This window comes from Camelus bactrianus, chromosome 9, assembly GCF_048773025.1.
Source record: "Camelus bactrianus isolate YW-2024 breed Bactrian camel chromosome 9, ASM4877302v1, whole genome shotgun sequence".
Taxonomy (NCBI): domain Eukaryota; kingdom Metazoa; phylum Chordata; class Mammalia; order Artiodactyla; family Camelidae; genus Camelus; species Camelus bactrianus.
In genome coordinates this window covers 57,513,589-57,529,074 of record NC_133547.1, presented here as the reverse complement: position 1 = coordinate 57,529,074, position 15,486 = coordinate 57,513,589, and the positions used below count along the sequence as shown (strand labels likewise).

The 15,486-nt window shown below is 42.0% G+C and overlaps 1 protein-coding gene across 4 annotated transcripts in view; it reads left to right on the top strand.

Annotated features, from left to right (window-relative positions):
• The window catches only part of HYDIN (HYDIN axonemal central pair apparatus protein), a 381,838-nt gene that overhangs the window by 325,400 nt on the left and 40,952 nt on the right, over window positions 1-15,486 (top strand). For 3 of the 4 annotated variants that reach the window (XM_074370458.1, XM_074370459.1, XM_074370460.1), the window contains exons 60-67: window positions 2,151-2,355; window positions 2,904-3,139; window positions 4,927-5,078; window positions 5,169-5,358; window positions 8,921-9,023; window positions 9,240-9,518; window positions 11,022-11,164; window positions 13,185-13,403. In XM_074370458.1, the coding sequence (XP_074226559.1) occupies window positions 2,151-2,355; window positions 2,904-3,139; window positions 4,927-5,078; window positions 5,169-5,358; window positions 8,921-9,023; window positions 9,240-9,518; window positions 11,022-11,164; window positions 13,185-13,403 (1,527 nt within the window). Of the gene's footprint in view, window positions 1-2,150; window positions 2,356-2,903; window positions 3,140-4,926; window positions 5,079-5,168; window positions 5,359-8,920; window positions 9,024-9,239; window positions 9,519-11,021; window positions 11,165-13,184; window positions 13,404-15,486 lie in introns of those variants that run through there. The other variant, XM_074370461.1, reaches the window with a different exon arrangement.

Genomic DNA, 15,486 nt, shown 5'->3' with positions numbered 1-15,486 from the left:
AGTTCTCTCTCCCACCTTGGTAATTCAGTCTCAGGGTCACGCTCTAGATGTCACATCACAGGAAACTGAGGTGCTTCTGAAGTCTTGATTTCTAAGATCCCTTTCCCTGACTGTCACTTCCCCTTCTCCCATCTTGCTAGCTCAAGTCCACCAGTTCTGCTGTTCTTTGACCTCACTGTGATCTTGTTCCTTGGAGGCAATACCCAACCATTCTAATTATCCAGAGCTTCTCCTTATCCCCACCTTATGTTCTTACCACCAGAGCACAAAGATTCCTTTTTCTCTTCATCTTCACCAACTCTTGTTATCTCTTGTCTTTTTGAAAATAGCCATTCTAACAGATATGAGGTGATAATCTCATTGAAATTTTTTTTTTGGCAGGGTGGTTGTTTTTATTTTGGGGTTTTTTTAATTGCCAAATATTTTCAGCATGGTTATTCTTTATTGAGGTTTAGGAAACAAGGATTTAGAGTTTGTAATATTCCTTATTTCAGATCATCTTACGGAGTCATAAATCAGTGAGCTGTGTTTTAATAAAATAGGCAGTGGACCAGATTTGGCCTCTGGCCATAATTTGCTGACCCCTGGCCTAAACAATTATAAACCCTTGGGCCTAACTAACTTCAAGTTTTAGTGCCAGTTTTTTCAGTGTTTCTCTGAAATCTTAGAAATTCATTCAATGTTTTTCAGACTCATGTTTTTCAGTTTATAAAATGAAATTGGGTTAATAATTTTAATTGGCTTCATATAATTTAATGAAGAATATTTAATTAATTAGATCAAATGATTTTAACTGCAGTAAAGTAATAAATACAGTGCCTGGCTCAGAATTTATTCAACAAATACTGTCTATGTCAGACATAAATCTGGAGAGATGTGAGGGGGAAAAGTAGTAATAAGTTATATTGTTATTTATAGAAGGTTAATGGAGGAGTGAAGAGAAGTTCATAAACTCTATACAATTCACTGACCAATCACCTATTAAATAAGAAGCTTTAAAAAATTTAAAACACTGATAAATTAGCTGCCAGGAGCTATCACCTGTGTGCTAAATAGAGTCTATGTGGCTTTAGTTAAGTTTCTAATGAAGTCTTGACTGGTGATGCTAAAGGTATAAAAAGATCCTCACTGAGGTTTTTATTTGCATTTCCCTGATGATTAGTGATTAACTTTGTTAATATGATTAATTAATAACCTTGAAATAGGGAAATTATCCTGGATTATCCTGGACCCAGTGTAATCACAAGGGGATCAGGTATCAGGGAAATGGGTAGATGTTGGTTAAAGGGTACAGACTTCCAGTTATAAAATGAGTAAGTTTTGGGGATTGACCTAATATTCAACATGGTGACAAGTTAACAATACCACATTATATACTTGAAAGTTGCTAAGAGAGTAGATCTTAACATTTAAGATCATCACACACAAAATAAAATCGTAATTATTTGAGGTGATGAATGTGTTGACCTTATTGTGGCGATCATTTTGCGATATATTCAGGTATCAAATCATCATGTTGTACACCTTAAACTTACATAATGTTATATGTCAGTTATATCTCAATAAGGTTGAGGGGGGAGAAAGGAAGGAGGCTTCTAAGGACCAGAAGAATGCATGACAACAGCCCATGGTTTGAGCACTGATTCTGTGCCAGATGCTCTCCCTGGAAGCCTCCAGTGATCTCAGGAGAAAGGCTTCATTTTCAGGATAAACTAACACTCAGAGAAGTCTCTTGTCCAAGGTCAGACAGTTAATATACAGCAGGGCTGGGATTCAAACTAAGGAGTATCTGACTGAAAAGTTCATAATCTTAACCCTTACTCCACCTGTGCCCCTCTGCTGGGAGATTCCCATCTGGGTAAGTGTTGTACTATGCAGACTATGTCTGTTCCCTTAAACCCCACTCACATATGATTTTCAGAAGGACTGTGCATAGAGACAAGTGCTGAAAGGGCCTGCCCCTGAAGACCCCCCCCCCAACCCCAGGCCCTCTCTGCCTCCAAGAGGAGAGCTGGGGCCCAGAGAGAACCTATGGGGAGAGACCCCACCATCTGGTCCCTCCTGACACCATCTCAGGATTCTGGTTAAAGGGCTCAGACTATGATCCCCAGTCTGCCTCCACCCCTCGCCCCTCCCACCCTTTCCTGCAGGCTCGCTTCACCCACGGTATGTTCACCGTGTACCCTGGGTTTGGCACCATCCCCTCTGGAGGAACGCAGGTCATCACCGTTGACTGTGTGGCTGACCCCATGGGAAGATGTGAGGAGTTTATAGCTATCGACATCTCTGACCGAGACCCAAGAGACCAGCCTGCTGGCATTCCTTACACCCTGTTGGCCGAAGCTTGTCAACCAGGTACTGGGCTCTCAGATGGGACAGCACCCCTTAGTCTAGGATTCTCAGGTGAATAGTGTTACCTGGGAGTCATGGTGCGATGGGATATGGCACAGGACCCAGGAACACGGCATCCTGCTCATGGCCAGGCCACTCCCTGTGAGTAACACATGTGCAGAGAATGATAGTCAGGGACTGAGTGTACTATAACTTTAACCCAGCAAGCTGGCAGAGGAAGCAGAGACTGCTCCTCTTGCTTTGGCTGTAGGTACCCTGCAGTCTCGCACCAAAGTGAGCCAGATGCCTCCTTCCTTCCTTCACTCACCCCAGATCTTATTCCTGTTTACCACTGGAAGGAAAAGGTAGTTGGAGTCTGGAGACCAACAAAAGCATCCAAAAGAGGAAGAGAAGATAGGATTTATCCCATCACTCACACCCCGTTGTGTGAATTCCTTTGCCTCTCCTCTGTCATCGTTCTTCATTGAAATCTAAACCTCTAGATTAGGAGTTACAGAAAGCAGGAATTGAGCTTTCAGGCTTCATCTCACAGCCTTCCCTCCACTCCCCAGCCTTCGTGACTGACAACAACGCCTTGATATTTGAAGAGCACCAGGTCTGTAGCACCACCAACCTGTACAGCATCCTGCAGACCATAGAGAGTGGGGGGCTGTTTGTGGAGGATGAGAACAAGTTCATCTTCTGCAACGTCCTGGTGGGCCATCAGGCCAAGGCTCGGTTCAAGATTTGCAACATGGGAAAGATCACCTGTGATGTGAACATTGTGGTTAAGCCCATCTCCAGCAAGGTGAGTGGCTCTGTGGCCTGGGCCCCCAGGACTGACCCAGAGCCAGGGCAAGAGCTCTTGGAAGCTGCTGCTCTTGGACCTGTGTTGTGAGTGGGGACTGTTTGGCCCTCAGGCCTGCGAGAAGTTGCATGAGGTGACTGGAGGGGGCTCACCTAAGTCAAGGGGCATCTATTTGCCCCAGTGGATGTCTTCTCTGAGTACCTCTGGTACACGGGTGGGAGCAGTGCCCTTATCTATCAGACACACACCGTGTGCTCACAGTAGACAGAGCACCCTGGGGAGAGCCAAAGACAAGGGCCTGCTCAGGCAGGCCGCCTCAAGTTGCAGGTTGGCATGTAAGGGGGATTTGGGGGATGTCAGAATATAAGTGTAAGGGGAAATGATGAACATTTTTGAACATTATTGAGCCCCTGCTGTATGCTAAGCACGATGCTGAATGATTTTCATTATCTCATTTCATCCTCACAACAAGTTTGCATTATTGGACCTTGTGTTATTATCCCCACCTTATAATTAGGGAAAGTGAGGCTCAGAAATGCTAGATTCCTCCCCTAGGTCCCAGAGCCAAGGGATGTAGGGCTTGATTTAAAGCCAGGCTTCATCCACATACAAGATAAATAATAAATGTCCATCTCAGGGTCTGCTAGACCAAAACTGCCTTCCTCTTGGAGTCAGACCACCTGAGATCCTTTTTCCTGGCAGTGGAATAAAAAATTCAGGATCCAAGAGAGACAGCTTTAGTCAATGGGTTTCACTCACCCTTAATTTCCAATCAGTGTGCTACAAACACTGCCTAGTCTCATCTCAGCCACTGCAGTTCTTGGCCTGAAGGTAGAATCTGGGCCTCTGTGGCCCCTGTGCCCCAGAATTGGCATCATGCACACAGCTGGTGGTGGTGAGGAGATGTCCAAGAGGGCTGGCCTAGTCCTGAGCCGAGACTAGTGTGTATTCCCAGGAGACAGTCACTGAAGAGGGGCAGGAGTTGAGAGACTGTCATTACTCTCTGACCTCATTTGGGGCAAGAAGGGGCAGCTTTCTCCCTATTTCATACCGAAAACATGAAAAGTGAGCAAGCCTGATTTCTAAACACAGATAGGTTTTTAACAGGAATTTGCAGCCATTATGTTGTAACATACTGTCCCTTGGAAAGAGAAAAGAAACCTTATGCTCTCAGTTTAAGAATAAGAGGGAACAGTCAGTCTTTCATCCATTTGCCTCCCACAAGAATAAAAAAATCCTTTAAAACAAATCCTATGAGGCCATGCCAGGGGTCCACACAGTCCCTGCAGTCTTCCCAAAACACTGGAACAGACAGAACAGATAAAGCTCTATGGCAGGTGGTTCTATCTAAAGTTCTTGGAGTGGCAAGGAGTAGAAGCCCACGTAGGATGGTCCCAACAAAGCAAGGCTTGCTTCAGTGAATCCGAGACCTCAGATATAGGTCAGAACACATTATGTAGCCAGAGCTCTGTAGGACTAGAACTGTCACCTGAAATCCAACTTTTAGAAGACCAGACAGACAGACAGACAGAGAGAGCTATCTGAGATATGGTTTAGTTCATCTATTTGAATCAAAGACCAGGCCAAGCCCAGCCAACTATTGCTGCGGGGTGGATCCCCAAGTACCCAGGCTGCTCCTCCCAGGAGTGAGCATGCAGGCAGTGGGACATTTCTCCCACAGAGTTTAGAGAAGGGAGATTTCACAGTAGGGCTGATAGAGGTGAGCAGCAAGCCCAGTGCAAGTGCAGAGTCACCAGCACACGCCGACCCCTGCTCCACCTCCCTAGATCTTTGCCCGCATCACCGACATCTTTGAAGTGGAACCCAACAAGATGTGCATCGCCAGCCACTCACATGCCTTTGCCACGGTGTCCTTCACCCCGCAGACCATGCAGACCTACCAGTGTATCTTTGAGGCTACCTTGGATGGCTTGCCCAGGTACCAGCCCCCCAGCCCCACTGCAGGCCACACTCTCTGTGGAATGTCATTCCGCCATGCCAGGCTGAAAGGTCTTCCTGTTCCCCACAGCAGCCTAGCCAAGAACCGAAGCCTTATGTTTGATATCGTTGGAGAGGGGAACCTCCCTCGGGTGACTGTTGTGCGGCCAGTTCTCTGTAACCAGTATGGAAACCCCTTGCTCCTCTTTAAGAGGCTTCTGCTTGGCCATTCAGAGACACTGCCTCTCATCCTCAAGAACAATGGCACCATCCCCGCCAAGGTACTGCTGGAGGGTGAATCCTGGGGTGAAAAGGGAGAATCATTTAGAAGTAAGACTTCCAATATTGGGGTCTCTGCCATCCCTAACTTGTGACAGCTTCTTTGATGTTCCTCATAGATTATCTTGTATGAGACATGGGACATGCGCAGTGGAACCAGGCATGGTCTCTGCCCTCAAGGAGTGTAAGAAAGCAAATTACCTAGTACACTGATAATTAGCATGTGAGGCAGTGAGCAATGATATACACCAAGCTAAATGAGTAGGATTATGGGTATTCTTAGTGTCTTCTTTACTTTTTCATCTGTAATAAGGAAAAAGCAAAAGAAATTTCAAAAGGGGTAAGACATACAACATCTGAAGGGACTTTTGGTTCAGCGATTATGTTTTTATTTCACAGAAAAAGTGATAGATTGTATAAGTGTGTCACAAAGAACTGTAGGACTTTTTTAAATGCTCTACTCCCATCTAGGGGAATCAAGAGAAATTTCACTCTGAAATGACATTTCAGCTGGGCATCAAAAGATAGCTGGGTTTCAGTAAGTGAGTAAGTTCCAGGCAGAGAAAGAAAACTGCAAAGTCAAGGGCATAGAAGCAAAAATATTTATATGTGTATGTGTGTGTGTGTGTGTGTGTGTATTACAAGCAGAAACTAGCAAGCACACAGCTACATGCACAGAAGCAAATATATATATACACATATACAGAGAGAGAGTGCAAACAGGAACTAGCAAGCACACAGCTACGTGAGAACATAGGGTTATAGATAGAAGAGCAGCAAGAAAACAGAAGGGCAGAGTGAGGGGACAACTTGTAGAGGGCTTTGGATTCCACCAGACACTATTCCTGTTGATGTTATTGTTCCTACAGTTAGTACTCACTTAGATTCACCCACAAGTTACCAAGTTTATTGCCCTCCATTCCTGCATCTCCAACTTAACACCTGAGATCCATTTCCTACCTACTGAAGAATACTCATTAATCTGTCCATAAGGCAGGTCTGCTAGTGGTGAATTCTGTTTTTATTTGAAAAACTCCATTTCTCCTTCATTTTAAATGTAATTTTTACCAGCTGTAGAACTCTGGGTGGGCAGTTGTTTTCTTTCAGCAAATGGGAGATATAATTCCAGTGCATTCTGGTTTCCATTGTTAGTTCTGAGATGTCAGCTATAAGTCAAAAATGTTCCTTTGAGGCAGTCTTTTTCACCCCAGCTTTGTACCTTCGTCTTTGTTTTCTGCAGTTTTACTATGATGTGTCTAGGTGTGGATTTCTTTTAGCTGATTTTTCTTGGAATTCACCAGGCTTCTGGACTCTGCAGTTGATGTCTTAAATCAGTTTTGGAAAATTCCTAGACATGTCTTTAAATATTGCTCTTTAAATAATGGAATACCATTCTGTCTCATCTCTCCTTCTGGGAGGCCAAGTAAATGTACGGAAGGTCTTCTCACTATATCTTCTGTGTCTCACAACCTCACTGTATTTTCCATCCATTTTTCTCTGGGCTTCATTCTCCACAATTTCTTTTGACCTGTCTTCAGTTCATTAACTCTCCATTTGGCTGTATCTAATCTGCTATTAAACCTTCCATTCAGTTCTTAAGTTATTTTGCAGTTCTAGAATTTTTATTAGATTGTTTTTCAAATCTGCATAACCAGTTTTTATAATTTCTAGTCTCATGCTGAAATTGCCAGACTTGGCTTTTGTTCCCTGAACACAGTAATCACAGCCATTTTGCAATCTCTATCTGATAATTTCAAAATCTGAAGTCCCAGTGGGGCTGCTGTTTCTTCTTAGTTTTGCCCATGTTGTCCTGTCTCCTCATGTACTTGATTATTTTTTATCACATGTTGTATTATATTTGAAAAGTTATTTAGAAACTAGACTAAGGATAATATTTTCCTTCGGAGACAATTTTTGTTTGCTTCTGCCTAGCACTTGAGAGAACTAGAAATGCAGGATCACGTTAAACTCATTTCAGGGCTTGAGATTTTCTGTATTACACAAATAATGCTGAGCGGGATTGCTGTCCTTCAGAGAGCTGATTTATATCCAGCCTAACCTTTGTCTTATTATTCAGACCTTTGGAGCCCCAGTCTAGATAAAGCAAAGAAAGCACTCCCACCCTTCACAGGACTTTTGCCCTCTTAGCACCAAGAGATCATCAAAAGCACAGTTCAGCCTCCTTTGTGCCTCTTCCAGATTGGCAAAAGCTCCAAGTCAAAAACAGCCCCAGAAAGTTAGGCTGGCCTCTGTGAATTTCCGTGCTTTCCCAGACCTTGGTCTGGTTACCCTTCATTGTCTTCTTAGTTCTCTGACACTTCTAAAGTTTGGGAGGGGCTTGTTTGTTTGTTGTCTTGCGATGTTTTTTTTATTGTCTTGAGTCCAAATTACCTAGTTTACCATTACCTTGCATGGTTTCCATCATTGTGGCTTTACAAAATGTTTTAGCACCCACTCCCTGTTTTTATAATTTTTCCTTGACAATTTTTGCATATTTAGGCTCTCATATGAACTTTAAACATCATTTTGTAAATGTTCCTCACAAAATCCCATTGGGAATCCTATGAATTATTTGGGGAGAATTTTTTGTTTTTGTTTTTTTCAGGGAGAGGTAATTTGGTTTTCATTTATTTTTTAATGGGGGTTCTGGGGATTGAACCCAGGACCTTGTGCATGCTAGGCATGCTCTCTACTGCTGAGCTATACCCTCCCCTGGGGAGAATTTCTATTTTAGAGCATTTAGGCTCTCCACCAGGAATAGCATTTAGGATTCCAACCCATTTATTTTTATCTTCTTTTATGTCAATATTTTTTCATATAATTCTTTCATATAGTTTCTTATTAAGATTATTTCTAAATATATAATTTTTACATCTCAGAAACTTCTATGTGATGTCACTGTTTCTTCCTTCTTTATGCCCCATTTTTTATATTGTTCAATCTTGTTCATGATAATGCCAGCATAACTTACCTTCTAGAAGTGTCTGCTGGTTTCTCATACCTCAAATCAGATATACAGCTTTAGTTTTTTAAATCAGCTTCTGGCTTCCAGTGGGCTGGAAAACATCCCTTTTCTCCAGGTAAGTAAAGCAGATGCCCACCTTGGTTTTCCTCCTCTCTTTGTTAAGGATGCTTAACATAACACTATCAGGCATTAGCACCTAGAAGATACTGGTTTTTAGGAACTCACATTCATGCAGGCCCTCATGGAATGACAAGTTTTCATTTCCATTTTCTTAATCTAGTGTATATTTTACAACTGCCTCTGTCAATAACATACAAAGGCAACCCCGTTTTGACATGACTTAGCTGGGTGAGCTGGAAAGTCACCTACACTCTCTGGACCTCTGGTTCCTCACTTGAATAGCAAAGGCTGAACTAAATTTTCATTTGTTGTCTCCAGATCTAATATTTATATCTCCCTCTTAATAAGAAACTCAAAAAGTGAGCACTAGGCAGGATGATTTGGGGGGTACTTCCCAAACAGCACAGTATCTCACTCCAGACTCAAAACTCACGAGCAGCCTGTAAGCTTAACACTCAGTCCTGCTTGCCTTCTGCCAGCTTCATGTTGACCTGCAGGACCAACTAGGAGTTTTCTCCCTGAAAGGGAAGCCCTCTACCTCCTACATCTACATCATAGAAGAAAACAAACCACATGCAAAAGGTAAGTTGGGAGAGTATAGCTTCTAGAGAGCATTGGGTCCCAGAAGCTGTTTTGTTAGGGGACCCAGCCAGTGTCAGATGCCCAGTCTTGTCACCAGTTGCCTCTCTAGCCAAGGGTCCTCCCCACACTAGGTCTGCTTTCCCCTGAGTCCAGGTCCTTATGGATGCATCTTCCTTGAAACTGTCTCTAAATCATGTCTCCCTCTTCTCTTTGCAGCAAAGAAAGCTCACACAGCCTCCCTGGTTGTTCCTCCTGGAAACACAGCTGAATTTGATGTGGTTTTCCACTCCCTGAAGGTTGGGAGAATGGCGGGCATCATCCACTTGTCAGTGATCAACAACCAGTATGAGGAGACTGTCATCCACCTTGTGGGAGAGAGCTACAAGGATGACATCACCTTGGACAACATCCACGGGCTGGTGGCTTCCACCATCCAGGAGGCCTCAGATACTTCTGAGATGTTCAAGGAAAACACAATGGAAGACTTGGTGGCAGGTAGGAGAAGCAGCAGTGAGGTGTTGACAGCTGTTGGCTCTTGGATCATTTTAATTAGAAGTGAAATTTGAATAAAAGACTGGCTAGCTGCCTGGGAACTTAGGAATGAATCTCCTCTCTGTTACTGTTTGCTCCATTGTGCCTGGCTCAGTCACTGCACTCATCCATACGTTCTCTCAAGGAACATTTATTGAACATCAGAGTGCATGCGTCTGGAGTTCCAAGGAGTAATTAATAAGAGAATCTGCCCCTTGGAGAGCTTAATCTTTGAGCTCAAATTCCAATTTAGCTAATAAGTGAAATTCAAATTCACTAAGACATGAATACATGTGTCTCTGTAGTTTTCCCTGTCTATACCTTTTAGCTGGCTTGTGTTTGAGTTGTCTGTTTCATCTGAATCACGTATGCTAGACATTCTAGGAGAAATGACAGGCTTGTTTAATTAGGGGGATGTAGTTTGTGCCACTTGTAGAAGTTCATTCTCCTTAGCTTCACTACTCGATGCACTGAGAGCCTACAGCATCAGCACCACCTGGGAGCTTGTTAGAAATGGGAATTTCATATCCCACCCCAGCACCTCAGACCTACTGAATCAGAATTTGCAGTTTAACAAGATCCCTAGGTGATTTGTGTGTGTATTAGAGCTTAAGAAGTGCTGCCCTGCAGTCTGTCAAACACCACATTTGGTTGACTATATTCTTTGAATAGAAGAAAATTTACTTCATCATTGTTATCAAAAAGCATTTGCTAAACACCCTAATTGTGTGGCTGATTGCTATGAAGTGAGCTATAAACACAGTCTCAGTTTTTCTAGGAGCTTCACTGTAGTCCTGAAATGTAGTATTAAACAGTCCATACAACATGGGCTAAAATCAGTGCTCCTCCCATATCTGGTGTCTTACCTCTGCAGCTACAGGGTGACATCTCTCTTGTTAGGGGTCAAACCAGAGACAGTAGTGAACCTTAGTTCAGAAATTAGATTTTCATACATAATAAGGCTATCAGATTTAGAAAATCAGGATACAGGAGTCCCCATTCATTTTGAATTTCAGATGTTAAATTTGAATTTTAAATAAACTATGTATAATTTTTAGCATATTTGTGTCACAGATTTTTGCATGGGACAGACTTATACTAAAAATTACTCATCATTCATCTCTAATTCAAATTGAATGAGGACTCCTGTATTTTATCTGGCAACTCTAACCTTTAATAGTACTCTTTCAGCAAATAAATGTGGAGGGTGGCTATGTTTTCCTTTGTACAAATGGAGGTGAGGCTAGGGTGGGTGGATGGATGGATGGATGGATGGAAGGATAAGTACATTCCCCTGGGAGAAAGCATGCTGCTCAGGGACTCCAGGGATTTCCAATATAACCATCCAAGGAGGGTGGAGTTGCATGAGGGTGCAGCACAGTGTTTATCAGGTGCTGCCTCCCTGGGGAAGGGAGACTGAGGAGGAGTCCAGAGAGCACTGACTGGCCTCCTGCTTCTGTCCCCTAGCTGCTCTGGTGGACCACATCCAGTTTGGGGACTGCCACATTGGAAACAGCTATAACGTGAGCTTCACAGTCACTAATCACAGCCAAGTAAACGTGATACGGTTTGAATGGCCCCTTTTAGCTACAGTTTCTTTCTCCCCACAGGTGAGTAAAAACCAGTCACTGTTTTCTGGACTCCCTTAAGCCTAAGCCAACATCAATTTGATTATCATCCATTCCCAAGGATACATGGGAGGGGATGGATGTATCCTTCACTCAGACCTGGTACCAAAAGTGTCCCCTCTGGTCCAAAAGCAAGACTGTTCCTAGGCTGATGTTGAGGAATTACATGGAGACCTACATGGATGCAGACAGGTCCCAGTCTTCCTCTTCCCCAAGTACAGACCTGTGTCCCCCTAGGTGTGTGTTTCTTTAGAGTGTTAGTCCTGCAAAAGTGGCTCATCAAAAGCTAAAATGGGAGTGGTGGATGTGGACAACAGAGATTTAGAAAATGTTACAAGTTACATCTTTTGCCTAAAGATTCCCACTGCCCTTCAGCACATTAAAACCTAGTTAACTCTGTTTTATCTGGAATTTCCTATCCCCTTCTTTTAGCCTCTCACAGCACACGTTTTATGAATTGCTGGCCAAAGCTCAACATTGAATGAGGCCTAGGACAACAGATCCTTGCCCCTGACCAGCGCTTGCTTTTCACAGACAGTTCACTTCTGATTTCCCAGGACTGAATGTATCCACGGCCTCCTGCTCCATTTTAGCCACCGAGTCTGTTCAAGCATAGAACTCTGGGGGGACAGAATGAGGAAGGTTGGGAACCCTGCTTTGTCACCTTAAATCTTAGGGTGCTACCAGGAAGGGATGTAAAGTCGGCAGAGATAAGCTTCTTATAGTCCATTTACATATATCCACATGCACACACTCAGGCATACACCCGCACCTGTACACACACACACACACACACACACACACACACACACACACACACACAGCTATGGCCTTGGGAAATATTAAGCTTTCTTCTTTCTTCACTTTCCAGAGCAGGGAGAGCTTCTTGTCTATCAGACACATGAAAGGACTGTATACATAAGACTGTATATAGTATATATGTGGGCATGTGTGTGTGAGTTTATGTATGCTAAATCACAAATGTTTTCTTTCTACAAACCAAATTGGACTTCCCATATATCTGGAATACTTCAACAAATCTCAGCCTTTTTGGTCTCGGGACTCCTTTATATTCCTAAACATTATTGAGCAACCCCAAAGAGCTTTTGTCTATGTGGTTATGATTAACATTATTTGCATATTAGAAGTTAAAACTGAGAATGTTTATAAACATGTATTTATTGATTTTAAAATATAATAACAAACCTATTACATGTTAATATAAATATCATATTTTTATGATAATGGCTATATTTTCCTAAAAAAAGTTTTGAGGAGAATGGCATTGTTTTACATTTTTACCAGTCTCTTTAATATCTGGCCTAATGGAAGACAGCTGGATTCTCGTATTTGCTTCTGCATTAAATCTGATGCAATGTCGTACGTCACGTAACCTCTAGAAAGCTCCATTGTATACTCATGAGAAAATGAAAGTGAGAAAGTCAAATAACATCTTAGTATAATGATGAAAGTAGTTTTGACCTCATGGACTCTTGAAAAGGTCTAGGGGATCCCAAAGGTCACAAGATCACATTCTGAGAATTGCTGATATATTGTGGACTTCTGTCCATAATTTGCACTGATCATATGATTAAATACAGATGTTTAAGAGTGTGGCACCTGGAGCCATACTGCCTGGGTCTGAATCCAGCTCTTCCAAAATTATTGCTATGACCTTGAGCAAGATCCTAGTTTCCTCATCTGTAAAATAGGGGTTCTAGCTCTACCTCTTATGGGGTTGTTGTGGGGATTTATAGAATTTTACAAATATTTAGAATAGTGCCTGAAGCTTGTAACAGTTTAGTAAATGTAGCTGCCCTTTTTTTATGGTTATATTTCTATCTAAGAACCTCTTGTAGCTATTTAAGACAGTCTACACATATGGGCTTGAATGAAGCATTTTTTGCCAAGACTTTGGGCTCTACCCATAGAATGTCACCATCCTGCATCAAATCGCCAAGACTGAATTTCCCGAAAATCCTAACACAAGGCTCTTTCCCAGATCGGCCACCTCCACCCTGGCTGTGCAAAGGACATAGCGGTGACCGTGAAGTCGGACGTTCCCATCAACCTGAAGAAGATGGGGACCAAGTGCAAGCTCTCCAAGATCATGTTTCCGCTGCCGGCAGACCAGGTCCCTGACTGGGATGACCGCATGCACACGGTCAAGTGGGTAGACATGCTCAGAAACACGCCCGGGACTTTCACTACCAAACGGAAGGTGAGTGGGGACATCAGGCCTTAGTCTGGCCAGGCCTGCCATGCTTGGATGCCTGCTGCTCTCAAGCTCAATGCCTCATCCTTTCCTTCTTTCACTGAAAAAAAACAAAAAAAAACCAAAAAAACGGTCCCCATTCCACTTGACCTGAATTTCCATAAGTGGCAAACTCAACTTTCAGGCATGCTGCCTGCCATCCACACTTCACTTACCACCTGAACCACACACCTGAGTGGATGGAACTTTAGTGTAAATCTTGAGATCTAGTTGAGCAAGTCCTCCCACCTTCTTCCTCTTCAGAAACATAACTTGTCTTTCAGCTGCTTCCTTTTCCCTTCCAGTGTCCAGAATTAGCTTTATTATAATCTCTGCTTCATGATAGAATCTCTTCTTTGGCCCATGCATACCCCTCTTTTCATTATTCCTTGGTTGGTTTCTTTTCAATAATATAATAAACAGAGGTGAACCTGCACCCAGCACAGGGAGTAGAACATGGATCACCTGTGTGGTTCTCAACCGTTCCATCTCTTCTCCCCCCTAGCGGTGGCCACTCTCCTGAATCTTGTTAACTCATCCCTTGATTTTTGTTTTCTATTCCTTTTTTAACCTATGCATTCTAAAAGGCGTATTGTTTAGTTGTAGTTTTTAACTCTGTTTTTTAAGGATCATTACGTGTGGTCATCCATATTGTTGCACGTGGCTATAGTACACTCATGTCACTGCTAGATCAAAGTCCATGGTTATTTACCCATTCTTCTTTTGAAAATAATTTGGGGCTTGCTACTATGAACAGTATTTCTGTGAGCATTATAGTTCATGCCACATGGTGTTCATTTGTAAGAATGTATATTCCTAAAATGTGTCATAGGAAGTGGAAGGAATTTCTTCTTTTTTTTAAACATTTTTTATTGAGTTATAATCATTTTACAATGTTGTGTCAAATTCCAGTGTAGAGCACAATTTTTCAGTTATACGTCAACATATATATATTCATTGTCACATTTTTTTCTCTGCGAGCTACCACAAGATCTTGTATATATTTCCCTGTGGAAGTGGTATTTCTGAGTCATAGGATGTGGGAATGTTCAACTTTCCAAGATGATTCCCGAGTGTTTCCAGAGTGGCTCTTTGCTAGTAGGAGTGTAAATTGGTGCAGCCACTTTGGAAAACACTCGGGCATTATCTTAGAAAAATGTGAGTAGTAGTTATTTTATTTTTCATAAACTCTTTCATTTCTATATTTGTCTGCAAATGTCTGCACCGTATTTATCACTTACCTTTTCACTTTCTTTAATGTATCTTTTTGTGATTATCTCCATACTGTTTTGTTCTGAAGCGTTTTGATTATTCTTGGTCCTTTATTTTTCTGTATAATTTTGAAATCCATTTACCAAGTACTATGAAAACGCTGATGGAAACTTCATTGGAATTGGATTGCACCTATAAACCAGTTCAGGAAGAACTGACAATTTTATGACATTCCTTCCTTTAATCTCTCTACTTGTTTAGGTCTTTCTAAAGTTTTCTTTTTAACTGCCATTGGAGTTTCTTTAATAGTAATGGAACTCTTCAGGTTTTTTAAATTGTTTTGGGGTCCATTTTATTAAATTGTTTTCCTAAGAATTTGCCCTTCAACTGAGTTTTCATATGTATTTTCGTAAAATTACTTATAATATTTTCTTCTCAAATATTTAAATATCTGTAGGATGGATGGTAATGTTTCCCTTTTCATTTATGGTATTGGTTATTTGTACTTTCTCTTTTTTCTTCTTGATCAGTTTCACCACATGTTTTCTAAATCTTTTCAAATAAACAACTTTTAGCTTTGTTGGTCTTCTTCTCTTTTAGATTTATTTTCTATTTCATTAATATAAATTCCTATCTTTATGATTTCCTTTATTCTACCTTCTTTGGAGTCTGTCTGACCCCAAGACTCATGCCTGTGCAGTCTTGATACTCTCAGTAATGTCTTGTTACTCAGTTTCTTCCCTTCCTTTTGATGAGTCACTTTAGGTTTGCCTTCATCATTTATTCTGGAACTTCAGTTTACGAGTTGGTGCTCATTTGCATACGTAGAATAAAGCAC